This window comes from Drosophila sulfurigaster, chromosome 3 (genome assembly GCF_023558435.1).
Source record: "Drosophila sulfurigaster albostrigata strain 15112-1811.04 chromosome 3, ASM2355843v2, whole genome shotgun sequence".
NCBI lineage: Eukaryota > Metazoa > Arthropoda > Insecta > Diptera > Drosophilidae > Drosophila > Drosophila sulfurigaster.
In genome coordinates this window covers 21,080,018-21,094,010 of record NC_084883.1, presented here as the reverse complement: position 1 = coordinate 21,094,010, position 13,993 = coordinate 21,080,018, and the positions used below count along the sequence as shown (strand labels likewise).

General features: G+C 34.0%; 2 protein-coding genes across 4 annotated transcripts in view; one reads left to right on the top strand and one right to left on the bottom strand.

Annotated features, from left to right (window-relative positions):
* Window positions 1-13,993, top strand: part of LOC133845023 (ryncolin-1-like) — an 81,400-nt gene that overhangs the window by 41,475 nt on the left and 25,932 nt on the right. The window lies entirely within an intron of this gene.
* Window positions 105-13,993, bottom strand: part of LOC133845018 (fibroleukin-like) — a 50,815-nt gene continuing 36,926 nt past the window's right edge. The window contains exons 1-3 of one of the 2 annotated variants that reach the window (XM_062279338.1): window positions 5,785-5,886; window positions 365-1,554; window positions 105-295 (exon numbers count right to left, since the gene is read on the bottom strand). In XM_062279338.1, the coding sequence (XP_062135322.1) occupies window positions 187-295; window positions 365-1,554; window positions 5,785-5,865 (1,380 nt within the window). In that variant the 5' untranslated portion in view covers window positions 5,866-5,886 and the 3' untranslated portion in view covers window positions 105-186. Of the gene's footprint in view, window positions 296-364; window positions 1,555-5,784; window positions 5,887-13,993 lie in introns of those variants that run through there. The other variant, XM_062279340.1, reaches the window with a different exon arrangement.

Sequence of the window (13,993 nt, the reverse complement as noted above, 5' to 3'; positions counted from 1 at the left end):
ATTTGCATTTCTATTGAAAGCACCTAGAGAACAAAAAAATACAAAAAAAAAACTATTTTTTTCAACTTTAAAAATAAATCGCTGCATTATATAGTCGATCGTTATTTTATTTAGAACGCAAAATTTTAATCAACCAATTATATATAAATGATTACATAATTGAGAGAATTTAAGCTCTTCAATTGCTCACTTCTTCATCGCTTCTTTGGGGCGAATTAGCATCTTAGCTTCTTTAAGTTCGATTTTATTTTTCGCCCACCAATATAGATCTCGCCTATATTGTGCATTTAAATTACTGCATAAGAAAAAACAAAAATCAATAATTATGTGTATTTCATCAAAAATAACAATTTGCAATATTTACCAATCATAACAAATCCTGTACCACCAGCCACTTCCCCAATATACCGCGCAATTACCGAAACCAATGTCGTTGTCGCGATCGAATGTTGAGAATTTCATGTTTTCGCTGACTCTCATCGCATCCCCATTAATAGTTCCATCGAATTTACCCAAACTCAGTTTATATCCACTGTGTTCATCAGATATTTTGAACTCGTCATAACGAGCGTTGTAGGTACTTCCATTCACAGCAACCAAATGTATGTAAAGTTCGAATCGCTGCAAACTGGTGATACGATGTATTTTCTCGAGTCCCAGGAAGAAATCATTCTTATAAGAACCGAAACCTTTGCGATACGTTGCCCAATCCCTATTGAAATCCTCATTTCCCCCAACTCGTTGTTGTATTACAATCCATCCAGGTCCAGCTAACTGACTATCGCATAAAACATCGAAGAAACCTATGCCAGAAACTTTGAGTTGATGAACATCTGAATCTCCAAATGGGATGCAAGATGTGAGACTTAACTTATCAACTTCAGCTCGACATAACTGATTTTCTTTAACTTTATCTATTAACTTAGTTTGACTATCTTTTAGTTGCAATTCAATTCTTTTCTGCTGTTCTCTGATGTTTTCTGATGTCCGATTTAACGTATCAATTTTAGATTGGCATAACTGAATATCTTCATCCTGCTTTATCAATTTAGATTTACTCTTCTCTAATTGCACTTCAAGTGTTTTCTGATGTTCTGTGTTATTTTGAATATTATCACTAATTCTCTTTATTTTTTCATCTTTGTCAATTAAACTAGATTTGAGAGATTTTAATTGAACTTGACAAATTTCTAAGTTGGTGGATTTTTCTGTTAACTTTCCCTCTAATTTAACAATAATATTTTGTTTTGAATTAATTTCAGATTCGAATTTATCAACTTTATTTTGACACGATTTCAAATCGTTTTTCCCTTTAATTACTTCGTTTTTATATTCATCTAATAGAGCTGCCTCCTTCATGAATTTTTCATGAATTCTCACAATTTCATGATACTTTTCCATAAGATCAGAATTTAATTCATTTAAATGCTTTTCCTTAGATTCACTTTGTTCTAACTCATTTCTAACCTGTCTAAAATAATCGAGCAAAGGTTTCACTGTTTTGTAGTTATGAATGCTGCACATTTCTTCCATTTGTCGATCGGATTCACACGTCTGATAGGAAGAAAATGTATACACTTTAAGCACTCTTTGTTTTGCTTAGTATTATGTCTTTGTTCTCACTTGTTCTCCAATTGTTGTGGTCATCAAGAATATTTGAAGGACACTTAGTAACAAAATTCCTTTTAATTTTATTCTGCTCATTTTAAATGTTTCGACTGTCCGCAAACAAAGTGAATTTGGAACTGAATATTTCGTTAAAGTCAGTGAAAGTCTGCAGCGAATGTGGATCCCACTTAAAAGATCTGAACGAGAGAGGTCAAGTAATGATAGCCTAGGGTATCGGCCATAGATTCTCTATTCTCTATCTTAATGTCGGATGATTGTCTGCATTAGAGAATCGTCATGATAGTAAATTGAAATGCAGCACCAAAGTGACTACATGTTAATGTTTTTGTGTTTCCTTCGAAACTTAACAAAATATAAAAATATGAGTTCGAAGCATTCAATAGAAACAGCAACAGCTTCTGTTGTGCAAGCTGAAAGCAGTGCCGCAGTTGAATATGCATCGACAACGATAGCAGCAGCTGATTAATCTCCATTTCTTCTAGTCAAGTTTTGATAAGAAGTCAATCTCCGAAGTACTCGAATACTTTCGAAACGACAATGGGACTGAGTTTTTAATAACATAGAAAGTTGACAACTATTTGGTCAGCAAATTTAAAAACAACTTGATTGAGTTAAAAAGAGTATAAATGAGTTTTTTTTTAATTGAATCTCACAATGAAGAGTTACCCCCGAATTTTTTTACCCTTAAAATGAAGTTAACCATCTCAGTAGATTTGACTTGCAACTGACTCTTTTATGGTCCCAATTTAGCATTTTTCTCCATAAGCACACTCGCCTTTGCTTGCCACTACGGCACCAAACTACTTTTTGATGAAATCGGAAAACCCGAGGAGAAAATTTCATATTATCTTTAAAACTAAAATAAGGAATACGGTAAAGTGAAAACCAATTATAAAAATAACTTTAATGTTAAATACCTGCCTGAAGTGATATCTGTATTATAATTATTGCTGTGTGATTTTAGAGATAATATGTGTAGAACGGATGTGGGTCCAGCTCAACATCGAAGGTGATATATTGATGTTACAGTGACTCTATCTCTTCTCATTGGCATCTACTGATAAGTGCAGCCTCCGTCTGTATGTTCGTCTTCATTCAGTGAGAGCGATTGTCTGGCTTATCTTTGCGATGCTGACGCTTATTTTGGAAGCCACATAACAGACATACTCACAAATTTTGATTTAATTTTCCAGAATTTCAATATTGTCTGATTGAAAAATACCCTAGAAATGTATTTTCTATTTTACTTCATTTTGTGTGTGTTAATCCTTACACGTTTAGGTAAACGTTTTTGTTTAAATTAACTTTGTAAGGCTAAAAAAATGTTGGTAATATATATATAAATTATTATATATAAAGACTACTGTACATGGTATGACAAAAAATTAAAAAAAAGTAAAAAAAAACGTAAAGCTGCAATACAAATTTCCAGTGAATAGGTTTTATAGTCTGTGTTCATTATATTAATATACTAGTATGTACCTATGTATGTGTATAAGTATAATGAATAGTTGCTTTATTCCGTTTCAGACCTAATCTACAAGAATACATATATACTAATATGAAGTTAATTTACAATAACTTATAGTTCGATCTGCAAGTGCATTTAAATAAATATGTAGCCGCAAATATATATATGTAAGTACATATGTATATTCACACAATACATGTGCAAGTCAGTGTGCATACGGGTGAGTACTATATAGAGCGCTAACGCACACACTCTCATACATACATATGGTAAGTAGTTGTTGTAGTTGAATAGAAACGAATCATCAAACGTTTGTTTTGAGAAGCGATCATCGCGCACTCGCTTGCACTCGCCTAAAGACTTGCGACTGTTTGAGCTTAATAGCAACGCATTCTATTATATAGTACATCACCGCCACTAGCATCCTTATCTGTTCAACGTTGCAACGTTATTTGTAACAATGTCTCGTGGCATGCCTTTAACGAGCTAGCAACTGCTTCCGCTTAACTATTGACGACTTTTATTATACCTAATTACGAGCAGCATCCTTTTCTATTTCACGCTTGGCTATCACACTCTGTGTGATAGACACGATCAGCCCGTGCTTGTTTTGGCAATTGACTATCGCGTACTCGCTTGCACTCGCCTACAAAAGTGTAACTGTTTGAGCTTAGAAGTACAGAACTTCTTCTGTTATAGCTAATCACAACTAGCATCGTCTTCCGTTTAATTATAACTGTTGGGTGTCTAACTACTGGCAACTTCTGCTGTTATAGTACCAAACCACAAGTGAAATAGACACGTTGACAATAGACAAATATCGCGTGCTTGCATGCACTCGCATGTAAAGGGAAATGCAGATGACCTCGCTGTTAAAATTTAATGTCAATAAAAATATGCGAGTTTTTCATAATCGGAAAACCCGAGGAGAAAATTTCATACTTAACCTTTTCTTCAAAATTAAAATAGGGAATAAAGAATTAGAATAAGAATAAAGTGAAAACCAATTATAAAAATAATTTTAATGTTCAATATTTGATATTATATATTAAGTATATTAATAGTAAAAAAATGTACAATGAAAATTATTTAAATATACTCAAGAACAGCATCAGGGAAGCATATGAAATGTAAATTTTTTTGTATACAAAATATAAGATGCGATTAAATCTGATCTATTTTAAGATACATATTCAATAGTGTATTTCTTAAGGTAGCATATATACATATTCATATTCATTACATAAAAGAGTCAATCATCAAAATTTCAGCTTTACAGTTGTTCATTTATTCATTGCTTGGGTCGCACTAACATCTTAATTTCTTTAAGATCGATCGATTGGTGAATTAAATATTTCTTATTTAAATTACTGCATAAGAGAAAAACAGTTGCTTACTCCTTCAAAAATAACAATTTACAATATTTACCAATGAAAACAAGCGTTGTACCACCAGCCACTTCCCCAAGATTCCGCGCAATTAGCACCATACAAATCATTATCACGATCGAATGTTGAGAACTTCATATTGTCAACGTTTCTCATTGCATCGTTAACTGTTCCATTCCATTTACCCAAACTCAGTTTATATCCACTGTCTTCATCAGATATTTTGAAGTCGTCATAACGAGCGAAGTAAACAGTCCCATTCACAGCAACCAAATGAATATAAAGTTCGTGACGTTGCAAACTCGTGATACGATGTATTTTCTCGAGTCCCAGGAAGAAATCACTCTTATAAGAACCGAAACCTTTGCGATACGTTGCCCAATCCCTATTGAAATCCTCATCTCCCCCAACTCGCTGTTGTATTACAATCCATCCAGGTCCAGCTAACTGACTATCGCATAAAACATCGAAGAAACCTATGCCAGAAACTTTGAGTTGATGAACATCTGAATCTCCAAATAGGATGCAAGTTGTGGGACTTAACTTATCAACTTCAGCTCGACATAACTGATTTTCTTTCACTTTATCTATTAACTTAGTTTGACTATCTTTTAGTTGCAATTCAATTCTTTTCTGTTGTTCTCTGATATTTTCGGATGTCTTATTTATTGTCTTGATTTCTTCACGATATAACTGAACATCTTCATCTTGATTTATTAATTTAATTTTACTCTGCTCTAATTGCAATTCAATTGTTTTCTGATGTTCTGTTATATTTTGAATATTCTCACTAAATCTCTTTATATTTTCATCTTTTTCAATTAAACTAGATTTGAGTGATTTTAATTGAACTTGATAAATTTCTAAGTTGGTGGATTTTTCGGTTAGTTTTTCCTCTAATTTATCAATAATATTTTGTTTTGAATTAATTTCAGATTCTAAGCTTTCCACTTTATTTTGGCTCAAATGCAAATCATTTTCCCCTTTAAGTACTTTGTTTTTATATTCCTCTAATAGATTTGCGTCCTTCATGAATTTTTCATGAATTCTCACAATTTCATGATACTTTCCCATAAGATCCGAATTTAATTCATTTAACTTATTTTCCTTCATTTCTTTGTCTTCTAACTCATTTCGAACTTGCCTAAAATAGTCAAGCAAAGGTTTCACTGTCTTATAGTTATGCATTCGGCACTGTTCTTCCAATTTTCGATCGAATTCGCATGTCTGATAAAAAGAAAACGTAAACATTCTTAGCACGCACTGTATTACACTGCTTTATGTAACTGTTCTCACCTCTTCGAAGGCAGTTGTGGCCACCAAATATATTTCAAGTACTGTTAAGAAAAGAACTGTTTTAATTTTTATTTTGCACATTTTGAATATTTCGACTGCTCGCGGAAAGATGAATTTGAAACTAAAAATTTAATTTAAATCGACAAAGAATATAGCTTTGATTGCTGTATGATTTTGGGATTATCACGTGATGAACAGATGTGGGTTCAGCTCAAAAATTCGTAGCGGAAATGAAGACGATAGCAAATGGTGTCAATGTCGGGACAATGTCAACTTTCTGACGCATGTCCGACAGAGGCTTCTTGATAATGAATTTAGAAGTGGCGACAACTTGTGCGTGGTTTATTTTTTTTCGAATTACGGGTATACTTAAATTCACAACAGTGTATTATAAAAGTGCATTGTAATATTAGAGAAGTTACATCACAGCGCAATATATGGATAGCCCTATAAATGGGATAAGATATTTTATGATATCACATAGATTTAACCTCCTCTGATCCGCACTCTCTCTCTCTCTCTCTCTCTCGCTTTCTCTCTTCTCTTAGGAATCTGCTGAGTTCAGTCTCTGTCTATATCACCGTCCTCATTTACTGAGAGCAATTCAATTGCTTATCGCACCAATGATGACGCTGAATTTAGAGGCAGCTTTAAATAAATATTTAAATATTTAAGAATATACGCTTTAGTCAAGAAGTTTGACATAAATATTGAGCAGAAGAAAAAACAAGACGTATAAAAAAGTTTAGTAAACCCGATACTCGGACACTTTTCGAAATCTATGTTCTGATTAAATTTGTATGTATAAATATATATATGTGGTATATATACTTTATATGTGCGAAGATGCATCCTTCTGTCTGTTACGATTTAAAAGAGAAAGGTTTTTAAATCCGAAGATGTGCATTATTCATTTCACGAATTTATACATTTCTATTTTCTGTTCATATTTTGGTCGCCTTGCATAAATATTGAAATGTCTGTCAGCCCACGAGAACATGTGAATATTTGAATTTCTGGCAAACCCCAAAAATATCGGATCATCTTTTTCTACATTTCTGTATTTCGATTTTGATTTTTATTTCTGGCACCCAATTCCACAGGCTTCGATTAGGCCTCGTTGCTGGTGCATCGAAGTTGCCCTCATAAATCACAACACATTTTCTATGTTTCTTTTCTTTCTTCTATCTTTTTTTGTGGCAACTTAAATTTTAATTAAGCCTAGGCTCTGACGCCTCAATGATAAACCTGTTCATATAAAAACTCGAAATTTTCTTGTGGCAGCGACTATCGAAGTGTGGATACACTTTCCCATAGTGAAAGTGAAATTTATTATAGTGAACACAATGAAGTGAAGTTTGGTTGATTGAAAACTCTATAATAACTGACTTTAAAAAATAAAGTTAATATGAAGGTTTCGTTGACTAAAAGATGCAGCTCAAGGAATCGTTTTGTGGCAAGCGTAACAAAGAGCGACAATTTATCAAAAATGCTGAAAGTCTGTTGCTAGTTTCAAAATTGAGGTTCAAACTACTGCCGCACCCATCCCACTCTCCAGATTTGGCCCCCAGCGACTACTGGCTTTTTTCAGATCTTAAAAAGCACCTCCAAGGCAAGAGATATCGATCAAATGAGGAGGTGATTGCCGATTCTGAGGGCTATTTTGAGGGCAAAAGTTCATCCTTCTACAAAAATGGCATCGAAAAGTTGGAGAAGCGCTGGACTGACTGTTTAGCCGTAGATGGAAACTATATTGATGAATAAAAATACATTTTTAGAAAAAAATGTGTTTTTCCTTCTTAGGCCGGGAACTTATTGAGCGGTGTGTTATATTATATATAGTACTTCCTTGATTTTTTACAAACCTAATCTACAAGAATACAAATATATACGTATATAGAGTTAATTTTTCACAATAAATTAAAGTTCATTTCATAAGTGCTCATAATTCGATCTGCAAGTGCATTTAAATAAATATGTTGACGCAAATATATGTATGTATACAAGTATATGTATATTCACACAATACATGTGCAATACATAAGTCAGTGTGCATACGGGTGAGTAATAATAAATAATAATAAATATATAGAGCGCTATCGCACTAACTCTCTTGTGCTTTATCATCATCAACATACATACAAACAAACACATGTAGTTGTTGTTGCTGTGATTTGATCTTTGCTTTTGCCCAGGCAGATGAATATTTACGTCTGTCAGTACGATTATCGGATAGACACGATCATCAAACTTTTGTTTTGACAAGCAACTATCGCGCACTCGCTTGCTCTCGCCTTCAAATTTGAGACTGTTTGAGCTTCATACATCAATGCAAATAGCATCCTTATATGTTTAACAAACTAGCAACTGCTTCCACTTAACTAATAACAACTTCTTCCAATATACCTATTCCCAAGCAGCATCCTTTTCTATTTCACGTTTGGCTTTTTCAACCCTTTTACTGTGTGATAGACACGATCAGCCAGAGCTTGTTTTAGCAATTGACTATAGCGTACTCGCATACACTCGCCTACAAAAGTGCAAGTGATTGAGTTTAGAAGTACAGAACTTCTGTTATACCTAACCACAGCAAGCATCTTCTTCGTTTTCTTTCTTCGTGTGATAGACACGACGAAGAATCGCTTGCTTTGAAATATCCCGCACTCACTTGCACTCGCATTCAAAGTTTACATTGGGAAATGAAGATGGGCTCTCTGTTAAAATGTGATGCCAATAGAAATGTGTGTGTTTCATTTTGGTTGGTGTAATGAGTGTTGTTTTTCTGTAAGTAGACTGAAAAATCACCTGTCTAATCGAATTGAAGTGCTTATATTAGAATTTTTTACTGCTCTTATTTGTTTTACATGCAATAATAAACCCTTATTGAATCCAACTTACTAATATGTATTCAGTTTTCCCAAAAAACTGTTCCAAATATTTGTTTGAATTTTCCTAAAACATATTTGTGTGTGTTTCTTAAGAGTTCTACTATCTTATCGAGTTTCTTTCCCATTTGCTTTGTGGCACGCGTAATTCCAATCACGTGCCACACACAGCTCAAAACTTTTGAAAACTGTAAAAGCGTTTATCAAAAAACCTTCCATCTATTCGTTCGCCATGCTGCGAAGGACTTTCCATGGCAGCCACCTTGGAGCACTCATCAGGCGAACATAATTGGTTAGCTTGTCAAGCGAAGGATTCCGCAGCCACTTGCCTCGTGGAGAGGAGAGGAGAGGAGAAGAGAGGAAGGGAAGATACTGTATCTTCAATAATAAATGCATTTCACTGTCGAATTTGCCGCATTCTGCGCTACACACGTGCCTTAAATAATTCACATCGCATTTAGCGGCGTTTTTGCCTTAGCTCTAATGGCCCCAGCGATTTGCTGCGATTGCCAATGGGGCGGGTGGCGGTGGGCGTGGCATGGCATGGTGCCAGGTAAGTGGAAACAAGTTGGCTACGTTTTTAGTTTACAGGGCGAAAATTTGCCTAAGAACCCCCTCCCCCCTCTTATAAAGTAGTTTTGCCCCAACTTTTATGCGCTGTGCATTTATCAACGCCAGCTTCCCGAAGCCCGAAGAGCTCTCAGATCGGAGTTGCGAGTTGAGACATGAAACACTACAGCAGCTAGTCGAAACACCAGCTGAATAAGAAGAGGAAGAACAAGTTTCCATGTGTCTGTCTCTGATGATGGAGCGTTATTTAAATGCTCTTTCGATGCGTGCGTGCCAAAATGTTAGTTGTCACCTCGATGTTCGATGCGTAGCCGGGTTTCAATCCAATTCTGTATAATGCAATCATCATCATCACATATGACTACTTTGATTTCAAGTGATTTCAGAGCTTTAGTTGGTTTATTGTAAATTAAAGTTAGTTATTTTTGTTGTTGATACATTTTTGAATAATCTTATTATTTATTTCATTTACCTTTTAGTTTTTTGCGCAATTTAATCAAATTCCCTGCAATTATCTAGCTATATGTTTAGATATCTTTTAAGTTCTTCGTTTTAATTATTTTTATTTATATTGTAGTCTGCATAGAAACATATATAGTATTCGATTTTGAATAACACAACATTAAAGTGTGCAAATATTTAATTAAAACTTTTTTTTATTATATTATTTCCTTAGGTAATTTTATATAAGAAATCATTGACAAACCAATGAGAATAGAACTCTAAAAAATATGTTATGTTTATTTTGTATCATAAAATTCGATGTTTTGATTAAGATTTATATGTTTGTATGGATATACAGAAAAATATTTTTTGTTACTAGATTTTTTTACAAAGAAAAAGTATTCAAGAGTTTTGAGATCTTATGTTTTTTATTTGTTAATATATTTATATTTATATTATTATTTATATTTTTGTATAGAATATTTTTGTTTTTAAGCCTTTAAACTGTGATGTTACAAATACATACAGAATATAAACTAAAGATTCTTATTTTTAAGCAAGCCAATTCAATACAATTTAATGTAAATTCAAAACAAAAATGCATTATTCAGACTGTGTTTTGAACTGTTAATTGACCGAGTAACAATTCATTTTCATGTTTGTAAATTCAGTTCTCTTATCATAGATAAATTTATTTCTTATATTTATTAAGTCAAATATTCATATACATTCAAGAGGCTAAATCACTAACAACAATTGTCTTCGGCTCTGTCAAATAGATATTTTCTTATTTTCCGGGTAGTCTGGCAGTCGAATGCCGGCGATTTGTAAGCTTTATCTATGCTATGAAGCGAGTGTACGAACTTTTCTCTTTGGGGGCATCTTAATAGCTTTCTAGTGGGACGTGCCACAGCGAAAACTTTGTATGCCTAAATGCTTGGGAGGTGTTTTCTTTCCGCAGGAAATCCCAAACGCACACACACACACACACACACACACACACACACACACACTGATGCAGATGATAAGACTGCTTATGTGAATTATCGCACATTTGCTGGCATTGCGAGGCGAATCTTCTAGCCATCCACGTGCCTCGCGCTCCACGCTTCACGTTGCGGAAAACCAACAAAAAAAAAACAAGAAAAAGCATATACTAAGCATAAAGAAAACTAGGAAAACTTGTCTAAAAGTGAGCGCTACTCATATCTCTCAGGTGGCTGGGAGCGGGTGAAGCGCATGAAAAACTTTTAAATTTACTTTTGCCAAGAGTTTTTCCGGTACCGTGCGCCTCTCTACCACGCCCTCACACCCATGCATATTCATTTCAAAAATCCACACACACACGCACACACTTGCCAACAATTTTTGTTTGAAAAACTTGCGAGTCTCCCCCCGCCCGGTTTTGGATTCAGTTTTGTTTCGTTTCGGTTTGAGGTTCGGTGTTTTGGTTTTTCCCTTCCCCTTAATGGCAGCGTTTAATAGAGCTTCCAAAAAATTTGTGTATTGCACTGCTGCCTGCCGTTACATGTGCTACAAATTTCCAACAACCTCCCGTTCTCCATTCACCTTCACACACATCTCTTGAGGCAAACGAGCGAGCGCCGAGAGCAGCTTGCTTCGCAACGAGGACAGAAAGCAGAGGCAACAGGACTCAGGACTTTAACCAACAAACCAAAACCAAGCCAATTCCAATTCCCCCAACTTTCATTTGGCGTCAACTGCGTCTAGTGTATGTTCTATGCCTATGTCTGCGAATCGACTTCACGTACTGTGGGTCAAAAAAGTGTCGAATTTGACAAATTTAATAATGATGTTATTAAAATATGTTCAAATTGTAGTAAAAATGCATATGGGTAATTCTTTGACGGATGTCGCGTGATCCATCTTTTCAGTTAACAAAATAAACATAAGCTGAAACAATTTTAAAAATAAGAAAAGGTTACTTTTATAGCTCTAGATAAGTATTTTATTTAGAGCTAAGAATGGTTTTGGAATCTTCTTTCTGTTTTGTTTTCTGTTTTGATAATTGCAAAAATTAACAAATTCGTATGCAAAACCAAAAAATGAACAAATTTATATATTTTATCGTAAAACAGAAAAAGTTTCTAAAATCAATCTTAGCTCTAAAAATAGTGCTAATCCAAAGCTTTGAGAATTACCTTTACTTATTTTTAAAATTGTTTTAGTTTATAATTTTTTTTAACTATAAATGTGTTTGCACGCGACATTTACCAGAGAGTTACCCATATCATGTTTTCTTCTTAAAAATAAGTATTATAAGTAAGCTCAAATTTGTTCAATTTCAGAAGTAACTTCGTAAAGAAATAGCGTAAATTATTTAACTATTTCTTATTGCAAGTTTCTTTTAACTTGTCAACTAATCAACAACTGTATTAAATACATTTCTCCCATTTTATTGTGGTTGAAATGTACACTGAATAAGAGACCAAGTTCAATAACATTCTTCTTGAAAATTTTTTTCTTGAAAAAAGAACAAAATCATAAAAATTAGAACATTAGAACCGTCTGAAAAATGCCAAATTCTCAATATGGGTAATTCCATGGCGAAATTTTTCCCGTGCGAGACTTTTCACAGTGTACTGCAGTCAAAATAACATAAACTAAAACAACTTTAAAAATAAGTGAATGTTATTCTTAAAGCTCTAGATAAGCACTATATTTAGAGCTAAGATTGATTTTAGGATCTGTTTTCTGATAAAATATATAAATTCGTTAATTTTTTGGTTGTGCGTACGAATTGGTTAATTTTTGCAATTATCACAACAGAAAACAAAACAGAAAGAAAATTCCAAAACCATTCTTAGCTCTAATTAAAGTACTTATCTAGCGCTATAAAAATAACCTTTTCTTATTTTTAAAATTGTTTCAGTTTATGGTATTTTCAATGTAAAGAGTCTTGCACGGGACAAATTCCGTCATGGAATTTCCCACATAGAACAAACAATACAAGATTTAGAGTACAAAATTTTTTAATCCATTGAAATTCCTGTAACGTGTTTATTTGGTTTTCAGTCTTTTCGTTAGTCCTGGAAGGAACCTTGAAAAATATGAAAACTATTTCTGTATTTTGTATTTTTATTGCTTATAAACAAATTTGAATTTCAAATAAAAAATGCCTTGATTTTTAAAGAAGCTGTAGCATACGTTTTATTTAAAATTGAAAACTGATTGGCATAATTTTCATTCCTTTTGATTTACGAAATACAAATCGGAAATTAGTTTGAGCTGCCAAAATTTAACTTAATTATTAATCAAGGCTTCTGCTGGCTGCAGCTCTATTTTATATCTCATTTATTCAGCATTTGAGTTAATTAGAAGTAATATTTCGTCAATTTGAGCCACTGTGCAACTGACTGCGTCTGCTCGCATTGGGAAATTGTTTGCTGTGAAATGTTGCTTCACATATCCTGCAGCAATTCGTAAACTAATTCTACATACGTGCCACTGTCACTCACTCGTCTTGCCCCCCTTGCCACACTGTGCGTCATGTTTTGATTGCGTTACAGGGATACATACTTTCCCTTCTGCCTCCCGTTATTCTTTTTCTTTCGTGTTTTTTTTTTTTCCTTTTTGCTAATAAATAATTGCATTTTCACCTCAAGAACTCACTGACATATGGCCAAAGGCAGATCGAGAGACTCAACGCAGCAGGTAAGCGGAGTGGAGCGGAGAAGGACGAAGGACGAAGCACAATTCAATTTGGCGGCATATCCGTTTTAGGGGCAGTTGGCGAAAGGGGTTTAGAGGGGGGAGAGTGAGTGTGTCTGTTTTGTAATTCTATTTCTGATTTCATATTTAGCTGTCAGTGCGAAATGATTCAATTTTCTAGATTGTTGTTGGACTCCAACCAATTTACATGTCGAGGGCATTGCACGTACATCAGACGGATGCAACAAACACTGAAAGCGAAACAATTTCTAATTTATCACAAATGCTCGATTGAGGCCAAAGGAGTAAACTGGCATTTAATATATTCACGAAAACGTTCGAGCTTAAAATACTCTTTTTAAACTTGTCTTTCAACTTTGAATAAACGTATATTTTGGATTTGGAAATTATGCCTACGCACATTAAGTTCACATCAATGCGAGTTTTCTGATCATATAAAATGCTTCATTGAAAAATGTCTATAAAACAAAAGCAAATTACTGGGGATATATTTAGCGTTGACTTAAATCTCCCATCTATCTATCTATCTATCTATCTGTCTATCTATGTATCTATCTAGCTGTCACTCTTTTCCTCTATATCTTACACTCCTTCTATATATTTCTTTATCTCTCTAT